The following is a 10,854-nucleotide window of genomic DNA, read 5'->3' as shown; positions in this document are numbered from 1 at the left end:
TGTACAGGGGAAAGGACTGAACAGGGGGGAGGGAAAAAAAATTACGCAGGGAAAATCTGACTGTAATTTGGGAGCACTGAATAAGTAAGTGTGCTTTTTGCTGAGTTCTGCGTCCAGTGCTGGAAGCTTGGGGGGGAGGGGTTAAAACACACAGGAGAGGCCTGCAAATTCCTGAAGGGTTGGTAACCTGTGTGCTGCAATAGGAAGTGATGTCAGTGTTGAGTTAATGAACACACCTTGAACACCTGACCAGACAGATTGTGCAGCAACTATTCACTGAAAAAAAGGAGACACATGCACACACACCAGAAGGGAGGAGAAGGAGTGTTTGGGAATTGAAAAAGGAACGTTTTGAACTATGGAGAAACAGGAGCAGTCCTCCTGGGCAATGGGGCTGCTAAAGACCTTTGACTCTGATGAGTTTGGGAGCTGGGAAAAAATTGGATCTGGTGGTTTTGGACAGGTTTACAAGGTTCGTCACGTTAACTGGAAAACATGGCTGGCCATCAAGTGTCCCCCGAGTCTCCATGTTGACGAGAAGTAAGTTGCTGATTTTGAGTCTCGTATTCATGGCTGAAGGGATGAAAATTCCTGGTGGTGGGTGCGCCAGCCATTAAACTGATGTATGTTAAAATGCTCTCAAAATCAAAATAGTTGTCTGCCGTGTTTACAGCAGTAAGTGAGAGTGTTGGACGTAAAGGGAGTGCGGAGCATGCATGGCTTTCAGTTTAACCCTTTCCCTGTCTGTTTATTTTATTGCTGTTCCTGTTTCTTTCTTCTGTTGTGTGCGCTCTGGGTCTGAAGCTTCCAGTATGAAGGAAATGGTTTCCCGTGAGATTTGTATCACAGAGCGATGTTGAAATGAAGATCCCATTAACCATTATTGGATCTGTTCTGACATCTGCAAACATTATCGCGATCAAGGTTTACTTCCCCTCCCCCTTCCCCCAAGTTATCGCTCCTCCTCTCCTGAAGGTGTCGACTCCTGATCAAAGACGGTTTCACCTGGTATCTGGCCCAGTTGGCAGTCTTCATGTGCGAGTTCGGGCAATGATTGTCAACCAGATATTGAACTGTGGAGGGACTAATAGACAAGTCTGACCCTGTCCTACCCCACGGCTATATATGTATTCATGGAGACGTGGAATATGGAACCCTAGCTGACTGCCTTCGCCCATTGAGATCAGTTAACTTTGCACAGAGGATCAAACCTGGGACCTTATGATCTTATGTGGCTTTGTAACCTATCTCTGTAACTTCCTCCAGCCCTACCACCCGGGTAGATAGAGTCAAGATACAGCTGAATGGCCTACTCCTGTTCCTCCAACTCTGGTCTTTTGTGCATCCCTGATTTCCTTCGCCCCACCGCTGCTGGCTGTGTCTTCGGCTGTCTAGGCTGTAAGCTCTGGAATTCCCTCCCTAAACCTCTCCGCCTCTTTACCTCTCTCTCCTCCTTTAAGACGCTCCTTAAAACCCACCTCTTTGACCAAGCTTTTGGTCTCCTGTCCTATGTCAATTTTTGTCTAATTACACTTCTGTGAAGTGCCATGACACATTTTATTGTGTTAAAGGTGCTATATAAATGCAAATTGTTGTTGTATTACACTAGGCCTTTTACTCACTAGGCCATTCAGGGCAGCCTGATTTCCAATTTAACTCTTCCTGCTTGTTTGTTTTTTTGCCCCTGTTACTTTTTCTTGTTGTTCTGTTGTGTATGCTCTGGGTCTAAAGGTTACAGCGTGGAGGAGATGGTCCCCTCATGCTGCAGACAATTGTAAACAATTTTACAACACCAAGTTATAGTCCAGCAATTTTATTTTAAATTCACAAGCTTTCGGAGGCTACCTCCTTCCTCAGGTGAACGATGCAGACAGACACTGAACAAAACACCCCATTAACGAGTATTCGCCTCAGCCAGACTTCTGTAGATTCCAGTTGATTAATTTAGAGATAAAAAACCCCTCCCCGGCCCCCTTTAACGAGCGCAAGACAGAATTGATTCACGGCACTCTTACATTGTCATCGGGATTCCGGAGGAGAAGCAGCATTGAAATTGAGAGCGCTCCCAGGCTTTATACGCAGTCCTCCTCTCTCTTTATCTTACTTTCTGCCACCGCTCCAATCAATGTTTGTCGGTTCTCAAAATTTCCATAGCTTAAAGGGAGCAACTCTGGCTCCGGTGTCTCCACTTGTAACCGGAGGCCTAACAGCGACTCCCGAGACCCACGAAAATCGATGCTTCCCATGTCATCAGGTCCCTGGGCATTGGGTCCTTTTTATGATCGAAGAGCCCCTTCGATGGTCCATTTGATGTCAGTGGCTCTCCATTTCAGTGTAAAAATGCCTTTGGAATACGCAGAGCTAGATAGGAATTTATTGAATGTACAGCTGTTGAGGAGCTGACCCAATGTGGGGTACAATATGATGTTTCTGTAATTATGGGAATATCATATGTGCCTCCCTAATTGAAAAGGTGCTTCAGTATTGTTTTGAAGGGTAATGATGATGAGACTCATTCTTTAACATATACCCTATAATACTGTCTCCTATTTTTAAAAAATCATTTGCCGTTTCTCCTTAAGACACTGACTTATTTAGGGGTACAGTCCCACATGCACTGGCTGATCCCCATACCTCACCCAACTGTGAGATTGTAGGGCATTGTGCCCTTTAACCCTATTTGACCCTACTCTCTTTCCAGCGGAGGTCACTGTACAGTGCTCAGTAGCTGACCTAAAGGCACTATGACTAACTCCAGTCCCTCCACCATGGCCCTGATAGCAATCAGCTAACTCAGGACAAACTAAGAATCTAACCTGGGACCTTCTTTGTTTGTATGACTCAGTGCCATACCACGTGGTGTCCAATGACTGGGCCAAGAGGCGAGCTCCAAGTTTCATTTTATTGAGTTGAGTTTTCTTAAGTCTTTATCGTAACCATCTCCGATCCTTCCTGGGGACTTCATTCTTCAATTATTTCCTGTAGGTCATGCCCCAAATCTTCAGGTCTATTTTGCCTTTTGTGCCTCTGCCCTACGAAGGGTGGATACTGATTCTAAACCCAGATTAGTTCCGATATCTCTGCTAATTGACCACCTGGAGGCCCTAGGCACTGTCCGGGGAGGTGACTTCCGCTGTTCCCAATTTCTACCCTCCGCTGCAGGGACCTGCTGCAGACTCTGCTCACTGGTGTGGTGATCAAACCTACGTTTGCCCCGCTCCCTGACATTTGGTAATAGTCCTGGTCGCTGCAAGGCCGAGTTTATTTTCTGCAACACATGTTTTGTTCCACAGATGGTGTCACTTTGGGGCTGCTGTGCAGTGTTGCTGGAGCAGTGATGCTGATATCATCTTCTGCTCAAACCTGCATCGCATTCTGTGGGGCAGCGCATGTTTCGGGTCCCTGCGTCTCAATGGTGCCATTTTATGTAATGAGAAACCTAGGTGAAGGGCTAAGGTCCTCCATTCAGGACAGCACCGAGCTTGAAAGGAATGGGCTTAAAGATGAAGAAAATAAGGAAGGAGTGATTAGCCAAGATTGGATTTTAAAAGCCTGGAGATTAAAAGGAGGAGGCAGGGAATGTGTCACTTTTGTCTTTGATGTATCATGGTATTGGTTTCTTTCTTTCTGTTCTGGGGCTAAAAACCAGATTTACTCACAGACAGCAGGCCAGCTTGTTTCGATACAATGGCTCCTGTACAGAGGCGTTATGTCTAGCCAAATATCTGAGGGAGAGGCCAAGCCACTCCATTCAAATACAAGCATCTCGTTGGTTTTATTTGCGTACATGTACTCGATTGGCAACTCTTTCTGAAGTTAAGACGTGCATTTAAATTTCAGTTGTTCCGATATTTCTTTGTCTTGTCTTGTTAAAATTAAGAAGTGACCAGAGAGAGAAGGATAGGTGAGAGGCACTGTATGGATGGTCAGCAACAAACTGCTGTGTAGAGATTAATATTCAGCAAATTTCTGTCCAGCCATATTTATGCTGCAGTGTCGCTCAGCGGATGTGTCTGTTATTTTTCTATCTTCCAAGGAGGGTTGGTTAAACTGTAACTTACATAAATTTATCCAATTACTGTTTAATAAGACTGTAACATGTTTTAACCTAAGCGATGATCAAGTGAATATTATTCTACTGCCTACTGAAGTATCAGACTTGGCAAAGGCTTGAGTACATAATCCAGGCTCGGTGGTACCAGTCTCTCCTCTGAGTGAGAAGGTTGTGGGTTCAAGTCCCAATCCAGAGATTTGAGCACATAATCTACACACACAGGGTGGTAGAAGTTTGGAACTCTCTTCGGCAAACGGCAATCGATACTAGCTCAACTGAGATGGATAGCTTTTTGGCAACCATAGGTATTAAGGGATATGGGCCAAAGGCAGGTATATGGAGTTAGATCACAGATCAGCCATGATCTTATCAAATGGCGGAGCAGGCACGAGGGGCTGAATGGCCTACTCCTGTTCCTATAACACTTCGGTGCTGCACTGTCAGATGAGACGTTAAACAAAGGCCTCATCTGCCTTTTCAGGTAGACGTAAACGATTCCAGGCACTATTTCGAAGGTGAGCAGGGAAGTTCTCCCCAGTGTCTTGGCCAATATTTATCCCTCAACCAAAATCGTTTTTAAAAAAACAGATTATCTGGTCATTATCTCATTGCTGTTTGTGGGATCTTGCCGTGTGCAAATTGGCTGCCGCGTTACTTACATTACAACAGTGACTACACTTAAAAAAAAAACACATGCTCGTTGGCTGTAAAGTGCTTTGGGAAGTCCTGAGGTTGTGAAAGGCGCTATATAAATGCAAGTTCTTTCTTTTCGATGTTGGGTAAGATAACCTGAGTGTTTGCGATAATAACCGGCGGCCAAAAAATACATACCAAGGATTTTCTGTCCAAATCCCTGGACTAGCTGCAAATGCTCTAGATATAGGACGGGTAAACTCCAGGTAATAGCCATTGAGGACTTGCCTTCCGTAGTAGTCTGAGGTATTGGACCTGAGAAAAGTATCTAACACAAAAAATAACAAGGTGTTCTTTTAGATCCTGCAAAAGAATGGATTAGAGAGGACAATGTTATTTGGAACCTTGATTTCAGAGTGAAGGGAAGGACGTTGTTATTTTGATTTCAATACCATGAGGTTCATGTTCTTCGTAGCACCGTATTCCCAAGGAAGGGGGAAGATTGCAGGGAAAGACCTATCACACCTTCAAATAGATTTTGTATTACACTATTTATATCCTGCTAAGAGCACAAAGTCCTGTACATTGTTCTTTTTATATTAAAGATAAACAAAGGCTTGTGGTGTGATGTTCAGTCAAAACGGGTGCCCTTGAATTGTCCCACCCTTTTAACAGTCTGCGTCTCCCAAAGCTTGGCTGCTTTTGTCGCGAATAACATCACAGTCGTATCGTTTAACCTCGGTACCGAACACTGAGCTCCCACCCAAAATCGAGCTGCTTTCAGACAACTGCGACAGCGGAAATCGGGTTTGCATAAATCGAATAGACGAGATGGTCAAATGTATGATTATTTGGAGCTTTTTTTTAAATGAAGAAACGATAAGTATGGCCAGCTCCTTTTGTGGGTTTAGCTGATAAAGGCGATGAATAACTGAGCCCTGCAGATCTTGCTGAGTTAGCCGACCTCAGCAGGAGGGGCAGCTGAGGCATTACTGTTGGCCTCAGTTCCCCTGGGATAGGAAAAGGGGGACGAGGAAGCAGCCAGGATTCCTGATCCTGATCATTATCCAGTGACCTCACCCCATGTGTACAATGCATCTGTACAGATGTGGGAGCAGGCGGGACTATGATGCCCTCTATGGTAGAGTAGCCGACCGACATTTGGTGTCCAGGCTGGCACACGGTGGGTGGGGTTCTGGAAGGCTGCCATTGCTTGTGGAACCTTACTCCATCATGAAGTCAGCACCTTTTTAGGAGAGGAGGAGGGAAAGAACAATGTGATACGACTGTATTGGTATCTTAAAAGAGGAGGCTGGGCATCAGAATCTTTAAAAAAAATCAAACTGTTCCAAAGAACAGGGATTAGCAGTAATTTTTTTCCCAGATTATTTCTGTGGTTGTTTTCCCATATCTTTGTTTAAACACTAATGACCTGAGTGAGGACACTGGCTGGTTGGGGTTACTGAACCTGACAGTGTGAGTGAGGGCTATTAACCCTTAGTCCAGACGCTGTTGGGCTGTGGGGTTTGATCTGCTGATGGTATACACGTACCCGATGTACGTGTACCCTGTACACGTGTACCCTTGGCTTGTGACCATGTCAATCCACCAAGTCTGGCCTTTTACTCTGGCTGAAAAATATTGGCGGTTTGAACCCAACGAAAATCCAGCTGTTCAAAATTTGTTCCGACCTCCAATATGCAGAGAGGGAAAGAAGAAATGAGGGAAGCTTCGCTTATTTTAGGGAAAAGGGGGAAAGAGGATAAGTGAGATTAGGTAGGAGGAATAAATGTAAAATCTGATTTTAGAAAAGATGAATAGGAGGAAATAAAGACTACAGAAAAAGCTGAAAGTGTTTCCATTATGTACTTTGTGTGTATTTTAGTTCTGTAGGGCTAATGTATAACAGAAATAAGTCTATATTTAATTGGGTAACTTTATTACTGTAATATTAATGCTGTTTTCAGGTTCAGATTGTTTGTGATGAGAATTTGCTTGGAACTGTTGGCAGTGTAAGAAACTTGTCAAAAAAGTCTCTTTGCTCACCCCTCCCCATCTGACTCTTGCTCAGGTACAATTCCCCATGCAGCTCCCTGGCATTTCACCCAAGTGGCCATTCTTGGACGGTGGGTATTGGCAGATGATTCAAACATTGGGGCATCGTAACGAAGCCTGATTCTCACCCAGAATCTACACCTGTGTACTTTCTAGCACGGGTCAGTGGACTGCAGTCAGCAGTAGAAATCCTGGCTGACTTTGGAGGCTAATTGTGCTGTAGTATCTGACCCAGCTGAGATTAGCTAAGGGCGCATTCACACGCTAACTGTTTGGCAGTGAAGTGGGAACTGTTTTGCTGTGACACTACGGCCAGTGTGTGAGTGGGGGCTGGGGCAAGTGTTCTCGGAGCGCATCGCACGGGAACTGCTGAAGTGAACTGAGTGGATCCCAGACTGCAGTGTAAACATGGCCTTCTGAAGTTCAGGGTTAAAAGTGCACAGTGGAGTGAGGACAGGTCTGGAATTTTGCCAGCGCGGTGGGTAAGATTGCTTTGTGGTTTTCCCATTAAATTTTAGCTGAATGTTTTACAAACTGTCGTGTGCCTTGCACTCTGAGCACCATGTCATTGTTGATCGCGCATCGTGACGTAATAACATTAACGGGTTTCAGACCAGTTTGGCACCCAGAGAGTTTGGCCGATCCTTTGTAAACGGTCTCTCCGAGCCCACAGCAAACGTGTGAACAATTCGTTGGGAGGGGGGGTTAGTTAAGTGCAAATACTGGACCTTCTGTATGGCCTGGTCCTCACTGGGCAGTGGCTTTACGCATGAGGCCGTTAAGGAGTCTCAGCAGTTTAAGGGTTAACAATGGTACAGATACAGCCAGTAACACACAAGTGCTGGCTGGGGTTACCGAGCACAATGGTGCGAGGAAGCTAAGTTAACACTGGGAATGACGCAGTAGCTGAAGCCAATTCATGACTGTAGCTCTACTCATGCCAATTCCCCATACTCTCTGTCTGATCTATAACTCCTCATGACGACATTCAGACCATCAATACTGATTGTGGAAATGAAATGACCCTCCCCCACCCCCCTCCCACCTCGAAAGCAGAAGGTTAATCAGAATTCTTTATAACTATTTCCACTCCCTGCCTCCCTCCCCCCAAGGTATGCTGATGGTGAGATTCTAATTCAAGATATGAGCCTGGAAGTTACTGTTAGTGATGCTCAGTGCACTTGTATAAAATTACCCCCCGCCCCCACCACACCCATCCTCTGCTATTTTAACTGAGGCATTAACCGTTTTTTTGAAATGAGTTAACACCTCCATTAAAATAAAGAAGAATTTGATGCAAATACCTGATGCATTAAGTGTTCACACAAGAACGCTGTTCACAGTGATATTCAGGCCACAGAGTAGGATAGAGTGGCCGGTGGGATTTCTCTGTATGTCGCTTTCTTGCTAAGCGCAGTACCGAGGGAGTGCTGTATTGTTGGGAGGTGCTGCCCTTCAGATGAGTTGTTAAACCAAGTACCTCCGCTCAGGAGCCGCTTAAAGATTCCGGGGCACTATTCGAAGTTCTCCCAGTGTCCCTCCCCTGGACTCGACATCCGTGCTCCTCCAGCACGAGCGCACTGCAGTGTGTACAATCTACAGGATGCATTACAGTAACTCACCCGGGCTTACTGTGACTGCACCTCCGTGTTCCACTGAACAAGACTAGAGCAACAATGTTACAGGAAATGCCATCGTCAGATTCCTATATATCTCAACCTACAAAACTCAGAAAAACTGATCATCAACTTCAAAAATAACTGATCCAGCTCTTATAAAAAAATAAACTGACAGCTCAAAAATAACTGCACCGAAAAACTCCTAAAGTTCTCCACCTCCCCACCTCTCTCTCCTTTCACTCCTCTATACCTGCCATAGAGGGATTGCAACGAAGGTTCACCAGACTGATTCCTGGGATGGCGGGATTGTCGTATGAGGAGAGATTGAGTAGACCAGGCCTGTATTCTCTAGAGTTTAGAAGAATGAGAGGTGATCTCATTGAAACATACAAAATTCTCACAGGGCTCGACAGGGTTGATGCAGGGAGGATGTTTCCCCTGGCTGGGGAGTCTAGGACCAGGGGTCACAGTCTCAGAATAAAGGGTAGGCCATTTAGGACTGAGATGAGGAGAAATTTCTTCACTCAGAGGGTGGTGAATCTATGGAATTCTCTACCCCAGAGGGCTGTGGAGGTTCAGTCATTGAGTACATTCAAAACAGAGATCAATAGATTTCTAATTATTAAAGGCATCACAGGATATGGGGATAGTGCAGGAAAATGGCGTTGAGGTAGAAGATCAGCCATGATCTTGTTGAATGGCGGAGCAGGCTCGAGGGGCCGTATGGCCTACACCTGCTCCTATTTCTTGCGTTCTTAAGTTGTCTTTAAAACCTACCTCTTTGACCAAGCTTTTAGTCAAACCCTCCTAATGCCTCCTTCTTTGATTCAATGTCAATTTTTGTCTAATTACGCTTCTGTGAAGTGCCTGGGGGTGGGTTTTTTTAATACGTTAAAGGTGCTATATAAATGCAAGTTGTTGAAAAACCACTCTGAATAAAGGCCTATGAACAACTGCTTTGACTAAGTAATAATGTGGAGATGCCGGTGATGGACTGGGGTGGACAAATGTAAGGAATCTTACAACACCAGGTTATAGTCCAACAATTATAACCTGGTGTAAGATTCCTTACATTTGACTAAGTAAGTTAAATTCCTTTTTATTACACTGGATTTTCTTTTATTGGTGCGTAAGACTGACATTCCACAATTCTGTTTGTCTTTTATCTGGTGAAAGCTGAAACCTAATGGTCGCACATATGAAAAGTAGCTACAATGGGATATGAACTTAACATAACTTAAGCTATAGCTATATCCAATATTTCATCAGTTACATTATAGGGAAAAATACATACGGACACAAAGTGTAGGTTTTTGCAGTGGGGGATTTAGAAACATTTGAAGAGGATATGAGTTCTAATGGTGCAAAATTTATCTCCTAGGAAATTTTTCTTTTTAACACTTTTTAGTGTATTTTTCTGGCATTTTTAAGTGTACTACATACCCATCACGTGTAAAATATGAATGTGATCCACAATTGCCTCTTGATTTTTGCACCAGCAGCAGGCCATTGAATACCGTTTCCTGTTGTCCAGGGATTAGTAGGGCCAACTCTCAACTCCTGAGATACCTGCCGCTTTAACCAGTAAGCAGGGAAAGAGAGAAAGTCTGATTGGATCTGATCCAAAGCGAGAGCTCCTGACTCCCCATCTCTCCGACTTAAAACTAGAGTTAAACCACAGCGCGTTGTAATAAAAATCAGTGTGGACCTGGAGAAAACCCGTGCGAGGGTCTCAGTTAAAGGATCCTGAGGATCAGCCGTCTCATTAAAAGGACAGTCAGATTCCAGATTTTATAGCGGAATCCTCCTATGACTGCAGAGTGTTCTTCATCAATGAAACTAAAATTCTACTAAATGAAACACTTATCATGAAAACAAAACCTGAAGGAACACATTTCCATTCCTGGAAGTCCAGTGATACGTGACTGAGCACAACAGCGTGCACGGAAGGCAGGAAGAGAAGCTGGACCAGAGTGGGGTCGAGTTGGATAAGGAGTCTGGTCTGGTGCTGGAGGGTTCGGGGTAGGGGGCAGACTGAAGTCTGGTGCTGGGGGCGGGGGCAGACTGAAGTCTGGTGCTGGGGGCGGGGGCAGACTGGAGACTGGAGTCTGGTGCTGGGGGCAGACGCTTGCACTGTTAGAGGGACTGCTCATTGAAAATGTTAAGAGTTGAGTAGAAATCAAGTGAAAGAAAAGAGACGAAGGAAGACCAATGTCACAGTGAACAGAGAGCTCAGGATGCCTCTTTTCACCCTGCAGCCACTGCTGACTGCGCTTGCACAAAGATTGAGGGTGCCAAACACTTGGGACTTAGCATTTGCTCACATGCAACTTTCAGGGCTCTCTGGAGCAAGTCCCAGCCCAGGCGGCCGGAGATCAGGAAAATGTGGATATGGAAGGCCAATCGCGGATATATGACCAGCACGTCAAAGCCGCTGATTGAGGGAAACACCGTCAGTTGGGAACTACGGGCCAGGCGTGGCTCAGTGGGTAG

General features: G+C 45.1%; 1 protein-coding gene across 1 annotated transcript in view; it reads left to right on the top strand.

Moving 5' to 3' along the window:
• The first annotated feature begins 249 nt into the window (after positions 1–249).
• Positions 250–10,854, top strand: part of ripk4 (receptor-interacting serine-threonine kinase 4) — a 41,782-nt gene continuing 31,177 nt past the window's right edge. Inside the window, exon 1 of the mRNA XM_067993325.1 lies at positions 250–540. Coding sequence (XP_067849426.1) covers positions 359–540 — 182 coding nt within the window. The 5' untranslated portion in view covers positions 250–358. The remainder of the gene's footprint in view (positions 541–10,854) is intronic.

This window comes from Heptranchias perlo, chromosome 11, assembly GCF_035084215.1.
Source record: "Heptranchias perlo isolate sHepPer1 chromosome 11, sHepPer1.hap1, whole genome shotgun sequence".
Lineage (NCBI taxonomy): Eukaryota > Metazoa > Chordata > Chondrichthyes > Hexanchiformes > Hexanchidae > Heptranchias > Heptranchias perlo.
This window is presented reverse-complemented; position numbering and strand designations above follow the sequence as displayed.